Below are 24,984 nucleotides of genomic sequence, written 5' to 3'. Positions count from 1 at the left end.
TGAGCTCTTTCTTTTCCCTGTCAGTGAGACCTAGCAGGGGTTTTGAACTATTCCCCTTCCAGAAGTGGGATGAACTGCCCTGGCTAGCCCACCTTCCCTGTAGGCACATGTACATGCCTGCATTGTTTGCTTAGAGATTGTTGTGACACATTCCTCTGGGGCAGAAGGTTTACTCTATACTGTTTTAGTAAGATCTACAGCCTCAGGCAGTCAGGTTTACTGCACAAATGATGGGACTCCTTCAGCATATCCATACTCTCCATTTGTCAATGATTTCCATGCATCTTAAAGCTACTGAGTGGTAGGTTACCATGTACAGCATTAGAAACGGCCACATTTTTTCACCCCGTTATATCTGCTCTGCATACTTTTAGGTTTCTTGTGCAGATTTATTAACAAATTGGAGTCTACTTAAGCATGACAGAAATTATTACTTTCCAGCCCTTATAGCTGTGTCTCAACATCTTTTGTCTTTAAAAAGCAGGAAGATTTCTTCTGAAACAATATGATTGATGATTCTTATGCTTTACATAAATGAAAAGACTACTTTTTGTATACAGTATGTGGGGTTTTTTTCCCCCCTGGCAAGCCAGGACACTGTTAATTAAGAACTTTTGGTAAATATCTCTCTTCCTTCTTGATTATTTAGTGGAATCCAAGTTTTCCTATCTGCTTGTGTAAAGCATACTCCTGTGTAATTAGAGCACCAGCTGGGCCTTTAGAGATTTGAATTATCTAAGCTATGTAAACAGCACCTACAGAGTGTTCATGCTCTAGATGTCATTAACAGTGCCATATCGATTTGAACCAAAGTCATGGATAAAAATAATTCATATTAGATGTACAATCCCAATGTCAGATTTTGAAAGGAAATACATTTTTCTGACTGAACTTAGTCTAATTCCTACTGAATCAAATGAAACTAGTCTCTCATTAAAAAAAAAAAGACTTTATTTCCTGAATAACATTGTTACGATCTTTTAAACGAAACCCTGGTACATTCTTGTTGCAAAATAAGCTAAGTTTATTTTTTTGCAAACACTAAAATGCCAATATTTTATGAGCTGTTTGAAATCATGTTCTCTTTTCTGACTGTACATTTTTTTTGACACAATGCTGATTTCATTCTTTGTCTGCTGTGTTTCTTTTTCCCTTGTTCTTTCTTCTTAATTAAAAAAACCAAAGCAATTGGCCAAAACATCTGTCTCTCACATGTTTACAAGCCCATGTCATTAATTCTGTGAGCTGTGCACGATTTAGACACAGAATTTTCTGCACTAGATCTGTTTGTCAATAGGAAATGGGGATTACAAAAAAAACACTCATTTGAAGTTCCTATAAAAAATCTGGTTTCTTAGGACAGATATTTTGACCCCTGTACTAAAAAGGTGCATAGTTCTTTTGAAGTCAAGCTCATGGTTCAAGGCATGTATCACACAACCGTATTGCAAACTTGGCAACTGAATCAAGGGAAGAGATTAATGTGCAAGAGCAGTGGCTAAGCATATAAGGTCCCAGAATCAGGTTTTCATTTGCAGCTCCCTATATGGCTTGGTAAAAAACAAGACACATTTCTGTGGTGCTTGCATTTCCAATGTTTAGAAAAACAAGGCTCACTGTTTATAATAAGTTGGTTTTACTTTTGAAGTTCATTAATTTCTTTGACATAGGCAGGTGGCTTGGTGAAACTGGGGTTATTTGGGAAAGTGGGTCTCTTCTGGGAGAGTAAAAATTGTATGGTTTGTTCTACAGTGAAACCTTGTTTTGTCAAATTCCTCAGCTGCTTGGATGTTAAGATTGGAGACCTAGCTAGGCATTCGGGTGAATGCTTTGTTGTTGTTAGCTCTCATTTCTATCTGGCTGTGGGGTATCTTATGAGTAGACTTCACTTGACAATCGCTTTGTGTGGAAAGCTGTGGGGGAAGAAGGAATGTGAACAGATACATACTGCTCTGATTTTTTACCGTTCACCCAAGGAAATCTGCACTGGGAAGCAGATCACAAAACTCTAGTTTATGTGAGAGGAGAGGCATGCTTTTCTTATCATAAAACTGTTACCTGAATCAGCCTATTAAACCTGAATTCCTTGTTCAAAATCAAACTTGGACTTCTGAAGGAAGAGTGAAAAAAATTCACATTAGACCCACTGGATCTTACTGTAATTGTAATGTTATACCATTTTATTAATTCAGGAAGATAGGGCTGATATGAAGAAATTGATCTTGTGGTGTACAGTGAAATGTCTTGATGCTGAATTTTTTTCTTCTCCTACAATAATTTCTGAAATTGTTCAAGTGTGCAGAAAGAGAAGGCTACCATGTATGCCTTATAACTCAGATGGCACTCGTAAGTGAGCTTGTTTTCAGTCCTAATACTATAGGATACATTTATTTTATAAATATATTTTATATTAAAGTAAGCATTCATACCATGTGAATAGGCTCAAGCCAAGTTTCTCCTCACAGATTTGTTTTCTCTCTGTTTAGCTTCAGGACTTTCACTTAGTAACATTTGTAATTTGGAGAAAATTAGGAATTAAACTCCTGTCTTCAATGGCAAAAAAATCATTCCCCAACCTCTCTACCCTCAGTTGCCTTCTTTTTGATTTGTCTCTGTTTACAGATAAAACAGAATGCTGTAATACAGCACAGAAAAAGTGAGGCATTCTATACTCATTATATTTTCAGTGGAGACTACAGATAAATGCATATCATAAAAGAGCAATTTATGCTTAAAACTTGCTTTGATAGCTAGCTGGTTATATTCTTTTGCAGTGTTTCCTGGTAACCGTTTCAAAACAGATCAGTGGTATTAATGGAATCTCACAAATACTTGAGAGATGAAAAGTGATCCTTTCATGCAAAAAAACCCCCTCAAAACCAGAAAAACTAAAGGTCACTAAAAATTAATGCAAGTTCCAAGCATCCTCTCCTCTTTTCTTAATAGATGTTTCTACCTTTATACATCCATGAAATTCGTAGATCATATTGATTCTGCTCCAGCAGATCATAGGCATCAGAATGACCCAAGATCAACTTAATATTACCAATAATTCTGAGTGCTATACTAACTCGTCATTAAGCATAAAGTTTGGTAATGCCTTTGAAAGTAGTATGTGAGAACCATAAATTCCATTTCAATTTAAAATTTAGACAATTGAATTAAAACATTTTCATGAGAAAGAAAAAGGTAACTGAAATGAAGCTTTTACTCTGTAATATGAATGGAAATAAAACTCCTGAGATAGAACCACTGAAGTATCCTATGCTTTTTGTTGCCCCATGAATGACCTTTCCTTTTTTTTCCCCTCTCTTTCCTGTGATGTCTGAATATTTGATTCCCTCCAGCTCCTCTATATTTTCCACTGTGCTCTGAATTCAGTTTTACCCCACTGAAAGTTGTATCATCTACACTCTTTACGTCTCCTAAGTGAACCATTTATCTTGAGGAATGACAAGTTAAATACTCAATTTTAAATAGAATAGATTTAAAGTTACAACATAAAGTCCAACAGGCTTAATGAGTTTCTATATCAAACGACAAGCTTCTCTTGTGTATATGTACTGCTGAAAAAAAAATTAAACAGTGGCTTATAGTATGGCAGAATGATAAAGTGCTGCTTAAGCATCAGTTCCCCCAACTCTGTTTGGTTAAGGCAGAAAGCCTTGAGTCCAAAACATGCAAGGCGAAAACTTATTTACTGAAATTTCAATTCTTCAGTGTATGAAGTGCAGTGGCTTTGATGCAGCAAAGCACTGAAACCCATATTTATTTTTAATCTCATGAATTTATTTGATAGGCACTCTTGTTGACCCACTTGCCAGATTTTTTGAAAGACATTGGTTACATTTCTCTGCATCATGGAGGATTAAGTCCTAACTTAAAGAACATGCTGTCCAGTCTGATGCAATTCTTATTTTTTCTGAAGAAATGTTTTAATGTAGCAATAGAAATGGTTTCTGACACTCTTTTTTTCTGAAGAGTTTGCTCACAACAAGAAGAATTCTTCGTGGACAGACAATAGCTTGATGATTAGAGCACTCAGCTGAAGAGGAGGGGACCTAGGTTGAATTCCCTGATCCAAACCAGACAGAGCAGGCAATTGAACCTGACTTTCTAGTGTCAGAGATTAGGGTACTCCTCTGGGATAACAGCAAGCCAGGTTTCAACTCCCTGCCCTGTCTGGTTTGGATCAGGGAGTTGAACTTTACTCTCCCCCATCTTGGTGCCCTTATCACCAAGCTATTTGGCCAAGAAGGGGTGGGGTGTTTTGTTCTTAAAAAAAAAAAAAAAAGTCTTACTCTGCATCAGAGTAAAATCTAAATCACGTGGTGGAATTGTTCCCTCACCAGATGTAGAGAGAAATACTTCGTGGTCACATACCAAGAGCTCCAGAAGCAATAGGAAGATAAGAAAATCCTCTGTCTTTGCAAATGTGGGTAGATTGAGCCATGTTATCCACATGGCTTGGGTAGAAGCAGGGAAAACAAAACCACACAATGCCTACTCATGTGAACAGCAGAGCTGTGTCAGTGAACTACAGTTTTGTTTAGAAGAGAGTGGGTGACGAAGATTAATATCCTGTTAGTGTCAGTGCTGTCAGAGGTCTGTGTCAGAGCACAGACTGTCCATCTGAGTTAGCTTGAAACTTCAAGCAGCACTTTTGACCACTGTGTCCCTGCCTCTCTTCTCTCTCTTGATTTCTAGCCGATTCCCTCTAATTTCCATACTTCTCCTTTCACTACTTTTACCATATATTCATGTGCTTCTGTTTCCCATAAATAAATTGTTCTGGCTTAAGCTTTGGTCTTTGTGATGGCACACACAGTTGAACCCTGCTGAAAAGCCTTCTGTGAGGGTGCCTGTATCAGTTGACAGAAATGGATGGGTTTTCACTGTTTCTCTTGTCCTTGTAATCCACACATACATATTGAATTTCTTAATGTAATCCTAAGTATTTCTAAAGCTTTAAAGATTTTTTTTTCTTTCTCGTTACCTTCTGCTGATTTTAACTAGCAGTAGACTACCTATTGATTTTTTACAATCTAGCGTGTAAATGCTTTTATATCCATCTGCAGAGATCTTAGTTTAGTCATCTGAAGTTCATGGACTGAAAGTCTGTGTCTGTTGGAATTTGCAGTGTTTGGTATCTCTTAAGTATGGAGCATGGACCTCTAATTTTGAATAAGAGTGCTTTGCATTCATTCAGTTGAGATGGAAAATGACCGCCACTTACTAAATCAACATTGGAGTGTGCATATTTATACCAAAGAAGTATTCACAGGAGAGTTAGAATGGAAATGTGGAGTGTATGAATTATAATCAGAGTCATTATTTCAGTTCCATTCACCAACAGGCAAGCAGTGTTTCAAAATTCATGGCTGGATATCAAGTTATTATACATGCACAAGAGAGACTCAGTTTTCCCGAGTATGAACATTTAGGATGCTGCTGTTATACATTCAGATTGTATATTGCCCCATTCCCTGCAATGCCCAGGGCATAAAAATATAATGTGGTGCCTTGTTTCCATCCCTCTCCATTTACACAACCTCAGACAGCCTAATGCAAGAGGACCTCCTTCATATGTTTTGAGATTTTGTGGCCTGCTTCAGAAATAGGACACATATGCTCCTCTAATTTTGTATACATGCTCAGTCTTGCAGCAGTCCATGTAATCTCAGCCTATGTATAAACTAGGGTCATGTTTTTTTGCACATCAAGACTGATTACTGGAGGGATATAATAGGTATTTCTCTATCTCTTTGTTTCCTCCTGAGTCCCATGGTCTTCAATTTCCAGCAGTCTCTCAGCCCTATTGTATATAACCTGTTAATTCCAAGTGACTGACTGTGGGTAACCTGATTAGCATTAAGCTCTACAACCTCTGCTGCAGTTGACAGAGTGGGCTTCTGCACAAATGCCTTGGCATGACTGCAGGATATTTCCAGCTGCATTCCTGACCAAGTGCAGGACATGCAGGAAACAAGGGAAATGGACAACACTGTACACATTTAAATTAGCATAAAGTGTAGTGGTCCTGTGAGGAAACTGTCCTTATAATCCATAATGGAGTGCTATCATGTAATTGGATCTGTCTGCCATAAAACAACCCGAAACATTTTGTAATCAAACCACATGCTGTAAACTATTTTACATGAAGTTAGCTGCATTGCATCCTTCCTGGCAGATACTTTAGAACTATAATTATATTCATCTCCATCTTTAATTTACTCCATTGTGCTTCTGTCATTGCAGGATCTTTGCTACCAAGTGCTATGTGTTCATTTCCTCAGTGCTTATTGTAAATTGCAAATTAAGAGTGACATAATTTAACTCTGATTTGCCCTGCTTTCTGTGGGATGAAGGCAAGCTCATCATTACTTGAACATTAGTTTATTGTGGTTTAATGAGGTACACAGTATTATATTTGCCTTGGGGGATCCATTCCAGATAGAGGTCAGTTTGAAAAGAAAGTTGGTTTGGAAACCTGCTGTGGCAACAGAGACTCTGTCAACCCTGGGGAAGTGAGCTGGATAATGATTAATTAGGAGTAGACCTTCATTTTTTTAATTAAATGAATAATGTCTAATTAAGACCCGAGCCTTCATTCTGTCATAGTATGCCCACTTCCTGCAGCAGGAAATAAGGATGTTTCATCTTGCATAATATTTTACCTTGTAGAAGTTTCACACTGAGCCATTGTAAGGCTGTATTTATACTTTTGTATTAGTAGTTTTCCAGCTTTTTTTATTTAGCAAAGGATGAGACAGATTTGAAATGGTATTTGCAGAAGAAATCTGTCATGTTTCATGGAAATTGTCCAGCAAGGTAACACAACTGCAAATCCCAAATTAAATACTACACAGAGAAATAGATTTTCATGATGCCAGGTTTCCAAACCCTGGTTCATTCCATAGTGTTCAAGTAATGCTGTAATGGGTCTTGCTGACTTTTGTTTCACTTCAATTACTTCCAGGATTTCGATTTTATAAACTCTTTTAATCACTGCTGCAAAATTCATTCTGAGTTAAAATTCAGAATATAGCTCCAAGAAATAGCCATGCCTGCCTCCCTTTATTTTCAACAGCCCTTTGTATTAGAAATCTAATTTTGACATCTTTCATTTGCCAGTTATGGGCAGGAGAAAAAAAAATATCAGATAACAAATTATGTCCTAATTCAAATTTGATACTTGTAGGTATCTGTATAAACAAAATAAAGCCTAGGTAAAGGTTCCAATACTTCATCTGACTGCTTGCTATACAGCTGGATCTTCCATCTCCTTTCTGCTTCTCCCTTCCCCTGTCTCCTTTTCCAGATCATCTTCGCAATTCAATAATATGCTTTGTGCCCTTGTAGCAACAACTTATCTTTGTAATGGGTGGTTCTGCCGTTGCTTTCATTTCCAGAATAGAGAGATACCAAGTCACTACATCTGTAGGTCTCTCCATTTTTTCACTGCAGGCTGATGTTGCTCTATACCGTCTACATTTGGATTTTAAAAAAAGCCAAAGGCACAATGTTTGAAAGGTGCATTTGAAAACATTCAATATGCATGTAACACTCTTTGAGGGACTGAAAAGTATCTTTAAGGAATGCTGGCCTTACATCTCCATCCATCCTATGTTTTGACGGTGTAAGAACCACAGACTGGCTTCTGACCACATGTCTGCTGACTACATGACTGCTCTTCTCTCTGAAAAGCTGGTACCATTCTGTGGACAGACATTCTTGGAAAAAATAGCTCTCCCGTAAATCTGTGCTGCTGGGATGACAATTTCTAACTCATCTCTGAATTTCCTTCATCTTTTTACTTTTTTAATGACTATTGGTTCTTAGTATCTGAACAGAGACCTTTTTTATGGCTTTAGCTTAGAGTGAATTCTGTTAGGATTTTCACTTGATGCTTCCAATTGTAAAAGTCTGAGTAAGAGATATCCAGAAAGGTTAAAATCAACATCAGTTTGTAGAAAGGACTTTTTTTTTTTTTTAAACACATTTTTCCAACGAACAGACTGCTTAAATCAATTAAGTAATGTAAAAAACATCCCCACTAAGCAAGTCCCCGTAGTTCAATTTTTCCAGGAGGAGACCAGAATTATGAACCTTATTTCTGAGGTCACTTCCATAATTGCAACAACATACATTTTTTTATAGTAGCTTTTAGATTTTAATGGATATTTAAATATAGGTAGTTGAATATGATTATTTCATACCCACCTCCTGAGATGGAACATAACAGCATGATGAAAATACAACCAAACTGAAAGTAATAAATGTCTGCTAAAAAGGACTGCAATTTGAGTCCCTAAGTAATATTATTTGTTAATTGTTAAGAATCTCAGAGTGATAATGTGGAAATTCTGACACCTGCCATACTATCCAAAACTGGATTCCAAAATATTTCAATGTAATAAGCTATTATTACTGCATTACTGTGTTACTGCAGTCAGAACTAACAGCTGTATATATCGTGGTCAGGCAGTCATGAAACATAGTATGTAGAGCAGAAGTACAGCCTTTTGAAAATCAGATACAGTTGCTTTTCTGGACCTTTTCTTGGCCCCTTTCAAACCATGAAACTCTTCTCTCTGTGTCCTCATTAGTGGTCTGATTGGCTTGTGTTGCTGTGACAACATTTCGGTCAAATACATTGTGTTTTTCACGCTGGAGCTGAGCCCACGTGGCTATGTTGCAGATCATGTTAAATGAAAGGCAATGAGCCTCTAAAGCTTAGTAGTTTGCATTGGCACGGGCTGAATTTCAGATTCTTCTCAATATACTGAAATGTCTTTGGCCTTCAAAACTAGGGGAGAACTGTATAGACAGTGACTACCTAAGAAAAACATCAGCAGCCTTGTGTCATTAGGCAGTGAAGAAGCAAAACCTTATCATCTGAGTTTTCAGACCTTTTTGTTGTTCCCAGTCAAAATTTGAAAGGTAAGAGTCTAGAAAAAGATGTTTAAAAAAGGCAAATGAGATTCTTCTGAGGTTCTGCATTGAGTTTTGGATGGCATCTGAGAGGATTACAGTATTCTAGCTGATTCATCCTTGCCTGCTCTCACAGTGACACCTGAACTGTTAGCAAGAAATCTGCTTCTCAAAAGCCTATCAAAACTCTCACGGAGGAGAAAACCAAACTGAAAAGTGGTAATCAAAAGTCAGTAATTTCACATTGCTCGTATTATGCTAATGATGTTTTGATTCTCCTTTTCTTGCTTAATAGTAACATGACAAGAACTGAAATAGATGTACTGAGCAGTTTTTCCTATCAACGAATGCCCTAGCCTAACTTTGTCACTCACTTTGCCTGCAAAACCTGTTTATAGGATCATATGTGTTTCTGCTACAAACATTATCCCTTCTTTCTAACACATTTACCCAAAGAATAACAGAATAGTTTGAGCCCAAATGAACTTATAAAACAGATATATATATAGAGAGAATTAATTACAAGCAGTTTTACACTACCTGGGACTGTAAGTTAGCTGTCTGGGCTTCCTCAGTAGTTAATGGGGAAGAAGAGATACATTTGAAGGGAGATCCTATCATACACTAAGAAAAAGTCTATGGTAGTTGGTAGAATGCCTTCTCAATGAGTTCCTTTATACTGAGCTTAAATAACTGTTATGGGTGAGACATCTCATTTCAGCAAGCTCAAGTTCAACAAATCCCACTCAATGCACTTTGGTATGATATGAATGCTTGGGATTGAAGGGTAGGGCCTTGAGAGCCCATCCTTTGTTAAGTCTTGCTTTAATCCACTCCCTACCCACCCCCCCCCCCCCCACCCCCGAAATTGGAACAGAAGGCTCATTTTAAATAGTAAGTGAAAATAAAGTTAAAAATACGTGGAGAACTGAAATCTGCTTCCTGCCTTTCTCCAGAAATAATACTTCTTCCCTGTAAGACATAGAGATCTGGGACTAAAAAGCAATGCTTCTCCTTCAGCTAACATCTGTTCTATGCTGCTTTATTGTTTCTGAAATTTGAGTAAGCACATCTAAAAGAGAATTTTTCTCTTGAGTTTAACAAAATTCTTTTAATTGGGAAGAATATTTGGGAGAAAAAAAGAAAAAAAAAACAAGAAAAAAAAAAGCTTAATACCTGAGGGATGTTAAGGAGGAGAGATGATAATGTCCTCAACCCCTCTAGGATAGAGACTAAGAGGTAGATAATTACTGTTTGTGACAGATTACCAGAAGGTGCAGTGAGGGAAGAACTGCAATGAGCCATAAAACCACTGATCCTGTTGAGGCCAGGATTTTTAGTCTCCAGCAGAGTTACAATTTTCAGCTCCCAGACTCGTCATTTGAAAGGGTTTTTCTTTTGGAATGAGGCTCAGCAAGTACTCCAAAAAAATGACAAAGGGCCCTCAGCATACCTAGACAAACATCAATTTGTGATTTATGTAGATCAATAGAAATAAACTCATGAACTGTACATCTATGTGTGTATGGAATAAAAGTCCAAGAAAAAGTATTTTTCTTGTATTTTGGGCTCCCCCAGGATAACCAGTAGCACCGATAGACTGTAAATTCTTTTCTCCTGCATGCAGTTGTATTTCAGTGGTCAAAACTGCCAAAGAAACATAAGTAGTTCTAATCATTCTCATCTTTGGCAGATCAAAACTTATTTGTAATCTTCAGAAGTATTTTAGAGGTCATTGTATTTGAGTGTACTGCTAAGCCTGATTTTCGTATTAAGAAACAGGGAATAAAATAGAACCTTTAGGTTTGCTAATTAGAAGTTGTCATGAGTTTAGGTGCTTGAGTGACTAAGGCAGTTTCTTCTCTTGCAGGAAGATTAAACTCCCTTTAATTTTTTCTATCATATTCACATTTCTAAAGAAATGAACAAAATACTTCTCTAGCTCTGACTTCAGATGTGCTGTAAAAGATAATCTTCCAAGATTGACAGTAGTAGATTATTATCAACCAAGCAGGGAGCTCCAAGGCATTTGGGTGCATATTTTAGACAACTACCCTACAGATTTGACTGCAAAAATACATCCTCAGTGCTAAAGGTAGATATGTTTAGAGAGAGGAACACACGTACATATGAGATACATAATGTATAATGGCAATTCTTTGATCACCCCTATAATATAGCTGAAATGAGGTGTTTGTATATTCCCATCACTTGTGGTATGTATTTGTTGGTCTAAGGTTTACTCTGAGTAAAACTATCCTTAAAACAAACACTCAGCTCTATGTTACATCTCTGAACCTGTAGGTTAATTCCCTGTGGTTTCAACTTCAACCCTTTAACAGAAAATTATTATTTATGTAAGCTAACAAATCCACACAGGACAAGCAGCTGCAGAAGAAACTGAAGCACATAAACCATAGTGAGAAGCACAGACTCCCATAAGAGACTAGTCTTTCCCTTTCTGTATTTAGTCCAGTAAGAGTGAATTATTCATTACAATCAAGCTGAAGCTCCCCCAGTCTTGCCATTTCATCCACAAGCTTGTTGAAAATTAAAGCTCAGCATGAAGCCTCCAGAGAATTATTCAGAGTTAATAACACCTGCAAAGAACAGAGATTTCACTGTGAGGTAAATTGCTGTGTGATTGCCCACACATCAGCAAAAATTATAATTGGAAGAAACTGAATATTTTCTGTGTGTTTAACTGGTGAGGATTTTGTGGGGTGTCAGTTTACGTTAAGTAGTAGAGTTATAATTTAGAATGTTTCACAGCAACGGATTGTGTTTGTTTTAACAGTGAGATTTTTTTCTTTGAGATTTTGATAGTTGTCAGCTGCTATTGCAATACACATTGAGAAACCTTTCATAATCTTAGGGAAAACTGTCAGAGACAGGCTTTAGAGTATGGATTTTTTTTTTTTTTTTGCTGTGATCTCTTGTGAATTTAGGAGTTGATACTTTACCTATCTGTATCTCATAAAGAGGCAAGCTGACATGATGTCTCTACATCTGTAGCATATGAACAATCAGCAGCTCCCTGGACTGCAGTGGAAACTACCTAAAGCATATATTTTTCTTTCTTCCAGATATTTCAAGAATATACTCAAAACTAATATGAAAAATTCAGCTGGAGCTTTTAAATCAAATTGGATACTAATATTAATGTCTGTCCAAAAAAGGACAGAGAAAAAAAAAACTGGCAAATTGTGTTGTCTCCATATTGCACTGCATTGTTATACACTGAGGTGTTGTTGTCTGCATTTTCCACAAGCCCTGTATTAATTCACAAATCATGTTTGTAGACAGGTTCAGGCTTTTGCCTGAAGACAGTGACACGGTCCCAGCACAATATAGATAAAGCTTGTATCATTCAAAATAGTTCTACATGGAGAGCTTCAGACAGACCTCTTTTAGCTTGTCCTTTGATGAGAACCAAGTCTGGTCCACAAGTCAAGTACTCTTGCTAGCAAGAGGTAGTGCTGAGCTCAGTAGATGCTCAAAGGCTTAGTTGCTTGTTTCAGGCACATTGCCATGCTAACATGGCTGGATGTGCCTTCTGCATGGGAACTGTTTGGGCAAATATGCTTTAGTGACTTGTGAAGTTACATGGCTTCATTTACAATTCAAAGTGTACAGTTTACTTACACAATTGCGATGTCTGAGCCTTACTTGCTAGCAAGCCCATGGCTGCAGAGAATACACTTTTGAATTATGCACTGAACACTGCCAGGAACATGTTGGTATAGTCCTCTGTCTCTCACTTTTAATCTCTTGCCACATCTGATTGCCTTACAGAGAAAGCTTAAGTGCTTATCTCACTGAGCTCAAACTTAGGTCACTCATACCTATTGGGTCTTTTTTAATTTCTTTTTTGGTTTTGTCCACTTGTAACAAACAGGAAAAAAAAGCCTGGTTAAAGGCTAAGGGAAGAACTTGTATAAGTTCAAAAGGATGTTTTTCTATTCCTGTTCAATGCTACAGATGCATACCTGAATTTAGATGCTTGTCTTTCTATTCAGTTACGAACTTGTTCAAAATTTATGGGCATTTATGTACAGGGAATCACATCTATCTCTCAAGTTTGAACTACTGTAGAAATGTAAATGTTGTAGAAAACAGAAACAAGAAAATAAAAAAGCCCCTGTTTTTTCTAGGTTGTCCTGGGGCCAAGAAGAATGAGTTCCTGACTAGTGTTTTGGATGCATTGTCCACAGATATGGTACACGCAGTCTCTGATCCATCATTGTCTTCTAGTCGGTGGGTTTCAGATCCTTTTTTCGTCTTTTTTAAAGGGATTCTGTCAGCGGTGAATGAAGTGTTGAGGGCTTTGAGAAGCAATTCTTCTGCCTTCACAAAGGGTAAATTTCCAAGAACCTATCTAGGAGAGTTTACTTTGAACTTACCACTGCAGACTATGTCAACTAAGCAGAGAGGCACTAGGTATCTGAATTATCAGCAGCAGCACAGCTTAACTGTAGCTGCTGATACATCCATGTCTCAGTCTTTATTCTCCTCTCTTGATCAATGTGCTCTCTTCCTAATTCATATTTTGCCTAGTTGCTTGTAAAACAAACCAATGTTATCAGCAGTCACAGGGAGAATTAAAAATGCATAAATCCTGTCAGACTTTGGCTGTTTGTAGGTAAGGTGCTTGCCATATGAAGAGAGAGTGGCATTTATTGTTACAACTTACCCCAGAATTCAATATATTTAGGTGTTTTATCTTGAAGAGAGCCCGTCATGAGTCATAATTAGTGTTGCTGACTGTTGACCTATTTATATATGGTTATATTATGCATTTTAATGTGTTTGCCATGTATGGAAATGTCTTTTTCACTTTTATTTCTCTGTGGTATAGTGCTGACCTCCACACAGTTTCAGAGAGTTAACTACATGCAGATTTGAGCCCTTAGTTTAAAATTCAGGATACAGTGGCCAAATTGAAAAAAGAACAAATCACTTCAAGAGGCAGTGAGGTTTATGTAACGAAGCCTCTGATGGTGATTTAATTATTCTGACATAAAGGGATAAACTGAGAATTATGTATCAGAATTAAGACTGAACTCTTCTTTTCTGTTTCAGGGTTTCAGAGCCTGATCCAAATCATACTCTGGAAGAGAGAGTGGTCCACTGGTATTTCAAACAGCTAGATAAAAATTCCAGTGGTGACATTGGCAAGAAAGAAATCAAGCCATTTAAGAGATTCCTAAGAAAGAAATCAAAACCCAAAAAATGTGTGAAGAAGTTTGTGGAATACTGTGATGTGAACAATGATAAGTCCTTGTCAGTTCAAGAATTAATGGGCTGCTTGGGAGTAACAAAAGAAGAAGGTAAAGCAGAAACAAAGAAACGCCATAGTAAGAATCTTTTCTAACTATCATCTTTATTACTGGATTCTTGATGAAGTCTGATATTTGTATGTGCCAGAAGTATACAAAATAAAAAAATACACCTGTCTGTAGCTAAGGCAGCTGTTACTTTGGGCAGATGGCTTCCATGTAAGGCACATCATCACTTTGCTCCAATAGAATCATAAACATCTTGTTGATTCTGACCACTTACAGTGTTACAGTAGGAAACCTAAGAGGATACATTAACATTACGAGTCATTGAAAAGACAGTTTAATGTTATTACAGTAACATTCTGAATGAGTGAAAGTATCACAGCTGTACTTTTTGGATTCCTGCTGGGAAGGAAGCACATTGTTGAGCTTTCTAATGACTTCTCATTTATCAAATGTGGTTTAGAGATACAGTGAAGAATGTTTCTACCAAACAGGTGGAAAAACTGGTGGTACACAGCCACCTTACCTTTCTGACAAACTGATAGAAAGGGGAAAAATTAACTAAATAGCTACAAGAGTAGGACCTCATACTTTAAAAAACTGTAAAACATGCTAACAAGCTAATTGCTTTGTTTGGTTGGGACCTTAAAATTAAGCCAAGGCAAGTCAAACAAAGGTGTTACAGGAAATGAAAAGCAAGTCAAGTGGGGAATGCAGTCAGAAATAAAATGATTTCCACAAAATTGGTTGCATTCAAGTCTAGAAAAGTAATATTGCAGAAAGATGGAATAGCTCTGCATAGTACTAATATAGTAAATTGTCTATGTTTCATAGAAATAGATATCTCAAAACGAATGTATTGAATCCAGGATTTTTCTTCTGCATTTTTTGTGGATCTAATGAAAATAGCTCACAACTTTCACTTAGATGATGGAGGTAAAAAGTATATATATGAAGCATATATATGAAGGTTGATGACTGTTGTCTTCATGCTGTACATGTGGAAACTGAAATGTAACAACTTCTTTTTCATTTACACTATTTGGCAGACTAGTGCCATTATAGTCATTTCCTATGTTAACATCTGTTTCGAGACACTTTTGTCCTGCTACAGCTGGCACTCCTTGATCTCCCATTGGAGATGAAATTTGGGTCCAAAGTCATTGCCCCAGGGACATAAAGGAAAACTATAACAAGTTTCAAAGCAAACCTCAGTTTTTCCTATGCCTATACCAGTGAAAAAAACAAGATTATGATAAACTGCTTGTATTGGAGAAGAAAATTGTAAGATACATGAAGGTCACACAGAGATTTAGCTAAAGTAAGATATATGTTCACTACAACTGGAGATTTTTAACAGAGCTTCTCGAGAAAATGTAGTCAACAATGAGAACACTCATTTTTTTGAAAGGAAAAAATACCTCAGAACTTTTCCATTAAATAAATAATGGCATCCAGTTGGAAAAAAACTCCAAAAAACAAACCAACCAATTCATTTGGTTGCTTTAAGTAAAATTTGCTCTTGTTAGAATATCAACATTCTATTTCCCATGCTTGAAAATTCAAATTTTCTTTCTCATAATCTTTTAACTTGAACAAAAGGAATCAATTATCACTTCATTACAGCTAGAATTGTATTTCTAGGAATAGGTGATACCCTGTCACCTGAGATATGAGGGCTCAGTTAAGGAGGTGGCTCTGTATCATCCTGTGTGAGCCCCAGATATCTTGTGAGAACTGTTTGAAGCCATACAAAAGCCAGAGAGCTGCAAAACATACTTTCTCAGGAGAATACTAGTTGCTGCAGTATTTTTCAAGGTCCAAATTCATTCCCCCTTGTCCCAGTACAGCTTGATGGACTGAAAAACTGAAATGGAAAACTAAGACAGTGAGTTCCTTCCAAGCCTCCCAAGTTTGGTTGTAAAATTGAATGGGCCAGCGGACTCGTGTAACTAGGGTTTGGGTTTTGTTTTGGTTTGGTTTTTTTTTCCAGATTTAGAGCACTATGTTGAACTTTACCATTAAGAAACTTAAAAAGCAGAGATATTCTTGTTTTACAGATTAAATGTGAACAATGGCTTTGACTCATAGAGCTGTTGCTGTGTAGTACACTTAAGCAAAGTGAATGCTTTCCAGGCAGTCTGCTTGACCATGCTTTTTTCCCACTGGGGATAACAGGCTACATTTACTACTAAAGATTTAGTAAGTTTTAAATACTTGACACAAACTACATTCAATCTGTCCTAAGCAAATGTCACATATTAACTGGTAAGAAATACTGTGGCTCAACTTTCATATGTCTCCATGAAAGAAACATCTCCACTGAGAAAAGGAAAAAGTGGACGTTTCAATGGAAGATTTGAAACATTGTATCTCATTTATTGAAAGCTATGCAGCTGACCTGCTCTAAAAAATAACTTCAGAATGAGGGCTTCAGTTTTTGGGGATGCTGCATATAACTTGCAGACTATATTTATAATATTTTCTTTTCTCTCTCTCAGCAGCTCCTAAAACCAACACTGAGAGCATTTCATCCAGTAGGCAGGTGAGTACTGAGGAGAGCAGGATCTCTGTTTCTGCATTGCCCAGCTGAACTTCTTGGGGTTTTAGCAGTAACCATTGCAGCTTCAAACTGTATTCATCTACCATTCTGCAGACTTGCCAGGAAAAGTAGAATAGCATCCTGATTAATAAATTTTGACTTAAGTTCTAAAGAAGGCTGAATCCATCATCTACGGATGCAGAGTAAATATGCATAAATGCAAAGTGGATTAGGCCTACATGTGATTGTTCCTAGTAAAGTGTAAATAGCATATTGGTTAGTGATAATTAGAGGAGTGTAACTGAGCCCTTGTATGAGTCTTCGTCATTCCCGTACACTTTTAAAGGTCCATTGCTTTATCTTCATTTACTTTTTGATTTAACTGAATTACCTTAGCTGTTCTGCATGTCACACTATAGACACAAACTTATATCAATTGGAATTACTCTTTGTGAACAAACCTATGGATTTCCCCAGCCCTATGAAAATCTCTACATTTCACAAACCCCACTGTATTGTTATACTGTGACTTGAAACGTCTTTTAAAATATTAATGTAAAGAAAAGAGCTGTCACTTTCAAATGCCTTTGCTGGCTGAGGAAAATGATGCTGAAGAACTAGGATTTGCCTCAGTCTGTTGATGTACGTTAAAAGTAAAATTGTTTAGGTCTGCAGAATGATTGTACCAAATAAAATGGCAAGTGCCTTGACAACATAATCCATGGTTTGTTTTTACATCAATTTTCTGCAAAGACTTGATTTTGTTTTTTCGAAATAACACCAGTGTATATAATTTGTGGAATTTTGGGCACTCAAGGCATTCAGAGATACAAAAGGCAGAGAACCAAAGTTTTTAAATAAAGGAAAGATACACATTGAAAAGGAAGGACTTGAGTGACAGCTCGGGAAAAAATGGTTTAAAAAGGATTTATCATTTCTCTGTGTCTGCTTTTATAATCATTAATCTTGAAGATTTGGTTTTCTGGATACCTTCCTAGCCTTTTTTGCATGGATCTGAAGAAGGACTTGTGAGTCTGATGATTATTTTCATGGTCTAGTAAAAGAATCATCTTCATACAATTCTTGTCTAGAATAATTCAATGATTAATTTCCACAAAAGCATTAGTAACAAAACTAACATAAACATATTTTGAGAAAGCTCAGGTGACCCTGTAGCTGTAAATAAAGGAATTTGGCTAAAAATATCCCAAACTCATAGATACAATTAATGTCTTCCCGTCTATCAGAAAGCAAGATTAATTTGATAAAAAACTGAACCTAGGTTGAACCTTCCCCCAAGCCATGAGAAATCTTCCTCTGGTTGTTGCTAGTCAATTTGTTACTTCCTTTATCTCTGATTTGTTTGATGTTAGGTTCACGCTTCCTAAGGCAAGCTCAACATTGGTTGTGGCTTCTACCAGAGGCCTCCTAACTACCTTTGATGGAATAGAAAATATTCTCACAGCTAGAGGGATGTGATAAGTTTCTATTTATTTAAACAAATGTTTGTGGTCTTAACTTTTCAAGTTCCCCTCGCAAATCACTTATGGTTTAAACAAGACAGCATGAAAACAATTATCCTGTCAGAACTCAAAAACATTCAAAGGGGTTATTTTAATTATTTAATGGCAATTACTGGCACATGTGCATCGCACTTGAAGCGTGGCAAGCCCTTTCCCCTTTCTTGTAATCTGATCCTGACTTGCAGAATCTGTAATAAAAGTGTCCTAGAGTTTTTTAATTTTGTTCAATAATTTTGCTGACTCAGCATCAATTATTTTAAAAGCTATTGCTGACAAATGATGTCCTTGAATTAAGCCTGGCTCAGCAAACCATCTGTTGACAGTTTCATGCTCAAACTATACAAGGCTGCGAATGCAGAAGGTGGCTTTCATCACTGAATTTTTCACTTGAAAGGAAGTTATTGGAAAGCAACTGTGCTGGGTGGGAGCCACGCAAAGGAAATCTCTCTTCTATAAAGGAATGATCAGCTCTCCACCACTCAGGAGACAGGCACTCAAGAGCATATTTTATACTAGATTATTGTGGCAGATATGTATGTTTACATGTGCCTAGGCATGTATTCCTTAATATTTTTTTAATGTATATACACATCTGTATGCACATACAAGCTTACTGAAAGAAAGCAGATCTAGATATATATACTAATATGCCAACTGAGATGCAGCTGTGATTACTCTAACAAAGGCTAAATATATGATGGATCTGACAGAACTGGTAGTAACCAGGTATATTCCCCTTGTTCAGCTCCACTTTGTCCAACAAACATACAGGTACATGCACAAACACTGTCAATGAGACCCAGAGGGTCGTTTGCAGCCTAGCAGGTTTACAAGGAAACTATAGATTTTTCATAAGAAATTGGCTAGCAGCCCATTCCACATATATCACATGCCATAGAAAGGTATATTGCACCAGGGACTTGCCCAGGCAGTTGCTAAAACTGTGCATTTGACAGGTATAGATTTAAAGAGACTGTAGTTAAGAAATAATAAAAGTGTTGCTCATGTCCTTGTTCATAGATGCCATGAAGGACTACAGAGCTGTGATTTTTTTCATTCCCCATATACATTTCTGCAGAATTCTTGTTCTGATAGTGACATGTGGACACTTACAAAAAATAGAGATCAATGTTTATACTTGATTGCTTGAAAACATCACTAATACTGCAAATTTTTCCAACTTTCTTTCAGCAGCTTTCTAAGAAGCAAGGGTGAACCGCTTACTGACCCAAGGCAGATCTCTTTGACATGTGGGAGATTTCCTCACCAAAAGGCAATAAAAACAACTGTAGTATTTGCACTTTGTACTTAAAAATGTAAATTCACTTTGTAGAAATGAAATATTTAAACAGACTTTTTTTAATCTGTGAAAATGTAATGGCTAGTTTTGAAAAATTATCACATACAATGTATGTGTATTCCTTTGTTGTCTGAAATATGTAAAACATGTTGGAGATGTAAAAGTTTGCATTTAAACCATTTTTTAAAAAATAGCTTTTTGGCAAACAGTAGCATAGAAACTTGATTCTATGTATTTTGATTTCAATAGTGTGCCTTGTTTTCCTTAATCAATTCTGTCATTTAAGTAGAGTTACGCTGAAAAGTCTACTGTATTCTCAGTTTTGTCCAAGCAGTGTTAGGTGATTCAGGTTTGCAGGACTGAGGGAAGTGTGTCAATTTCTGTTTACTTGGTTCTGTAGTTTTTTAACTGAACAGATTTTTCATCGGTGGCAATATTTTATATCATTTTGGTTTTATTGTCATTATTATGCTTTCCAAAGATTATACAATGAAAACGCAACCACTAGTGCATTTCAAATCAGTCATTCTACAGTTGGGATACTTGTAGAAAAATGTATCCTTCTATAATTTTTTTAAGTGTCTTCCAATATATGTTTTGGTAGGATTTTTCACCATGTGTTTTCACTTGTTTTGTATAGTGCAGCAAACCAAAAAGGAGTAAGCTGTAAGATTGTAATGTTGCTCCAGTGCAAAAGTGGAACAGAGTTTATATGGGTCAGAATTGTAATTGTTACTATTAAGAGACAGAGAAGGCTAAACAGATTGTTCAACCTTTTCTTCCCTTACGCCTGACCATCCCATCAATGCTTTGGTTTTCCTCGGGGGTCCACAAGAGGTAAAGCAAAAGAAATTCTGAACATCAGGAGGGACTATTCACATCGCCCCTGCCTCAGGCTTTTTCCTTGCCATCTGAAAGAAGTTCTCACAAGTCTTCATACCTTCTCGTCCTCCCTGTATTTTTTTGTATGTGTGCCTGAGGAGGATTAAAACTTGCGGATGTGAATTTAGAGCATGGGACCCAAGTACAAAAGATTCAGCTCTTTAAAAACTGTGAGTTACAAGCAGCTGTGTAGCAGCTGATGCAGTGGTAGACAGACTGCTGGCATCTAGGAGATGATATGAAAAGGCAGGAATGTTGCAACAAGCAGCGATTTAATTCTGCTTTGTTTAAATAATTCGTGGGATCTGACATGTGGCTATCTAATCATAATAGCACCCTGGCTTGAGTTTGTACCTGGAAAAACTTCTTTTTTTGCAAATAAAAATGTTTCATTTCAATTTCAACGTATGCTAAAGTGCTAGGAAACACTGAATACAGTGGAGTTGTACCCCAGAAATTGTGTACTCCAAGCTTTGGCAGCAGGAGGAACCAAGATGCAACTGTGTGTTATCTTGTATTTTTGTTTTAAAAAGTATTTGTTATCCTTTTATACTGTTAAACTTAAAATTTAATCTTCTTTGTAGATTAAAGATCAGTATATTATCAAACTATGCCAATGTTTTTTCTTCTACAGCACAGATAGGTGTGTTTGGAAGCAGCTGCACACAAAGGTGTCTTCACCATTGCATTGACTTTACAAGAAACCTCATGATTTCACACTATGCCCATCTTCTTTTCTTCCGTTGCCTCTGTATTGAATTCTCTCCTAAGGTCATTCATGCCTTATTCACATCATTGCTTTCTCAAAATAGTGTTTCTGAGGCCAGATCCTTTGTTGCTATTATCTCCATATAACTTCAGCTTGCCTCTTCTCAGCAAAGTTCAATGTGAAAAAGCTAAAAAACACACCTTTTCCCCCTCATCATGAGTGTGAGCTGCTGAGCAACTGTCAACCTAACTGGAAACAATGAAAGGCAAACTCCGAGAATATGCAGCACCTGGTTAGATGGGCACAGGATGGAGAATAGAAACATTTTGTAAGAAGCATCTAATTCCACCCCTTCAAAGTTGTTTTAACCTTTGGAGACAACACAGATGTAGGCAATTAAATATTTTACCACCTCCATGATTTGAAATGGCAGCCCATTTAAACTGTGAGGATGTGTGGGAAGGCAAATTTGGACTTATCCCTTGATCTGTGCTAAATAGCCTTAAACACTTATCAAAACACAAATAGGCATTTTCTTAGGTATCCAGAGACTTCTACAACACAGAGTCATTTAATGACTCTACAATGACTGAAACATCAGGTATTTAATCTTTGTACATATTTTCATGTCAACACATGTATGGTTCATTTAAATCTGTAGCCATTACACCATTTGGCTATAAGCAGTACTGAGTTCTTATAGTTCCAGTTAGAGTCCAGATTCCTAGTTGGAACATACTAGAAAATCTGCTCAATTCATCTTCACTGTATCTCCTATATATCCACAAGACAGACTGTAACGAAGCATGGCCTTGATACTGAAAATGCATACATGTAGATAGGTTTTAGGCTCACAATGCAGTACTAGTGATTAATTAGTGAGACACTAATTAATTGTTTCTAATTTTTATCCTGTACATGTGCAACAATTTAGTTTCAATTTTCATTCCATTCATATTGAAAGCACAACTTATATTCTGCTTCTCATTGACCAATATTTGTTATAGTTCCAGTTATTACTGAACAATGTTTTTTAGATCTTTTTTAAGTTTTAAAAATGTGTACGTGTTCAATGATTTGTCCAGCCTGTTACCATGTCCATTAGTTAACAGATCACACAGTGAGAAGTTTTCCATGTTCTGTCAATATTTTGAATAACTTTCTCATCTTGTTCTCAGCCCTCAATTTAGGCCAACTTCATAGTACCAGTTTTACCAAAATCATTTAATTCTCATTCTCCCAGTCTAACAAAATACCTGCTTTCAGATACTAATTTTGCAGAACTTGGACCTAGATAATTGCTTGGAATGACAATTTTTCTTGCTAACATCATTTCAGGTAGTAAGAGATGAAAAAAACCATCAGTTCATATGAGTGCAAGGGAGCAGACTTAAACAAAATACTTACTGCATAAATCAAGGAATACACTGTACTCTTGTCTTCTAGACCAAGCTTTTGCTCCTCATAAGTGCCATACGCTAATAGAGAAAGCAGGCATTCCTACACAGCTGGAAAGAGAAAGAAAAATATGGATTGCATCATTAAAGACATTTAAGTGTGCCTCAGATTAATAGATTGAATTAATATTTTCTTTTTACAGTAGTTCTAAGATATGGATTAATAGAGGTTAAGAAATCTTTCCTGGCAAAGATAATTTAGTTGTCCATTTAAAATATTTACATGAGCCTATTGTATAACTAGGTTGTAGAAACCAGTGTGAAACAGTCTTTAATGGAGAAGGTGAAAAGTTTATTACCTTTATGTTAATGTCGAAAAAGTTCAGACCAATACGTTTTTCTAGAATATGCAATGAGGAGGAAGACAGGAAGAGAAGTCTCTGCTGTCTAGATTAACAATAAAAATAATGTAATATTTTGCCTTTCCTATGTTCACCTTCCCTATTTTGTCATACGCTTTGTCTTTTGACTAATGTCACTGCTGGAATATAAAGCCTATTGGAAAGAAGGATAGTAGAATGAGAGTGCATTCTCTCCATGTGAACAATATTTTACAGAAAATACAGTCTTCTGAGGTGTTCTTTCTCTAGAGGCTCTTGTTACTCTTTAATAGGATTGCTTAGTTCTTAACAAATACAAAACTTTTCTTTTCATAGGCATAGAATCCATTCTTGGCTAAATGAGTATTTTATGAAGAAAGTCTACATGACTGTAAGTAGAAGACTGCAATTTTGGTTTAGATTACAAATAAAAGTTCCTAGAGATTTTTTAAAGCCCACTCAGTACCTGAAGAACATCCATGAAGATGCCTGTATCTGTTCTTAGTCAGTTAGGATAAAAAAAGGGAAAAAAAAAAGAGTTGAATGAACTTTTTGAGAAACATTAAGAAACATCATTTTCACAAAACCATAACCAATTGTTTTCATGTGATTGAGGGTTTCCATGAAACTTCACTTTTTAAAGTACTTTTCGGTTTAGTGGTTATTTTTATGTTGAAATGTGTTTTCCTTTATATAAAAAGCATGAAGTGTCAACACTAAAAAGAGACATTTTAACAACAGTTTTATCCCCAAATTAGATACTGTGAAAGGTAGAAGCGTTCTCACTCTTCCACCATCTTTTTTTTTCTTTTTTAAATCGTATGTGTTGGAAAGAAGGCAGGCTTTCGAACAAAAAGTTCTCATGTTTCATCTTAGTCTCATTTTACAGTCTTTGAGTATCTTTCTATTCCTGTATGAGGCTAAGAAATGCTTCATTTTCATTTAGCAGGACTGGGGTTTGATAAAATGAAGCATTTAGAACTGTATGCAAATAGAATATGAAGAAAGCTGGAATATGGGTGAAGATATTTATGCTAGTTTGTATCTATGCGGTACAGTGGAAGCAGTGTGAATTAGTGACCTGCAGAATTATACATGACACTTTTCTACCTTTCAAAACAAGCCTGCCATGGAACTGAATGCAAACAACCTCAAAGGTAAGTAACATCCTAGCACATGACTATCTTTTACTAGTCATTTCACTGAAAGGCTGATGCATGCCAAACACCACTTTGACCACTAGCTGAGGAGCAGCTCTGGCTCCGTTGGTGTGTAGCTCCCCAGCTTGCATTCAGTCTTCTGAGATCCCAGTCTGGGATGCCAGTGGGACCAAGACCCAGAAAAAAAAAGAACACAAGAAAAAAACATGAAGACAGATACTGCAAATTACAGGATATTACTCCATAGCTCAGATTGTTTACCCTGGTAGGCTGTGATCCACTGAACACTTCCTGTATCAACAATGACAAACCCTAAGTTCTTGCTTCTTAATCTGTCAAATCTGTACTCTGAATGACAGAATGTCATGCTTCAACTGAGTCAATGCATGTCTCAGCTAAGGAGTATTTGAGAAATACTGTGACTTCTCAACAGATGCATCTACTTAGTTAACTCCCAGCTAGTAATTCCTCATTCTGCTCAGCACCATATGATGGAGCAGTGTCTGCACGCATCAGCTTTTTAATGCTCTGCAGATGGAAGGTGTGCTTCTCTCAGGGTGTAATATATTCTTTTGTGTTGAATGTTCAGCATTGAGGGACAAAGCTTGTTCTCTAGCCCATCTCTTACTGTTATCCCAGAAGCCTGAATTGTATTGTTACTGCTTTATATAGATTTCAAGAAACATTTTACAATACAAATTAGATGAAGGATGAGGTGCTGAAGTGGAAGAAAAAAAAAAAAAAAGAGTATGTTTAAAAAAGTCTAATCAAAGAAGGGCGAAGGTAAAAAATAAGCAGAGGAACAGGATGAGGAGAGGAATTAAAGTAGGATCATGGAGAGACCACCGGGGAACTCAGGAGGGTGGCCATAG

At 36.7% G+C, this 24,984-nt stretch overlaps 1 protein-coding gene across 7 annotated transcripts in view; it reads left to right on the top strand.

The window, feature by feature from the left end:
* The window catches only part of SMOC2 (SPARC related modular calcium binding 2), a 136,245-nt gene extending 115,168 nt beyond the window's left edge, over positions 1 to 21,077 (top strand). The window contains exons 10-13 of one of the 7 annotated variants that reach the window (XM_061990203.1): positions 13,089 to 13,191; positions 14,017 to 14,264; positions 16,724 to 16,764; positions 19,479 to 21,077. In XM_061990203.1, coding sequence (XP_061846187.1) covers positions 13,089 to 13,191; positions 14,017 to 14,264; positions 16,724 to 16,764; positions 19,479 to 19,499 — 413 coding nt within the window. In that variant the 3' untranslated portion in view covers positions 19,500 to 21,077. Of the gene's footprint in view, positions 1 to 13,088; positions 13,192 to 14,016; positions 14,292 to 16,720; positions 16,765 to 19,475 lie in introns of all 7 variants that reach the window. The other 6 variants (XM_061990202.1, XM_061990201.1, XM_061990200.1 and 3 more) reach the window with 6 other exon arrangements.
* The last annotated feature ends 3,907 nt before the right edge of the window (positions 21,078 to 24,984 follow it).

The sequence above is a fragment of the Colius striatus genome, chromosome 2 (genome assembly GCF_028858725.1).
Source record: "Colius striatus isolate bColStr4 chromosome 2, bColStr4.1.hap1, whole genome shotgun sequence".
Classification (NCBI taxonomy): domain Eukaryota; kingdom Metazoa; phylum Chordata; class Aves; order Coliiformes; family Coliidae; genus Colius; species Colius striatus.
Note: the sequence above shows the minus strand (reverse complement) of the source record. Positions and strands in the feature narration are given on the sequence as shown.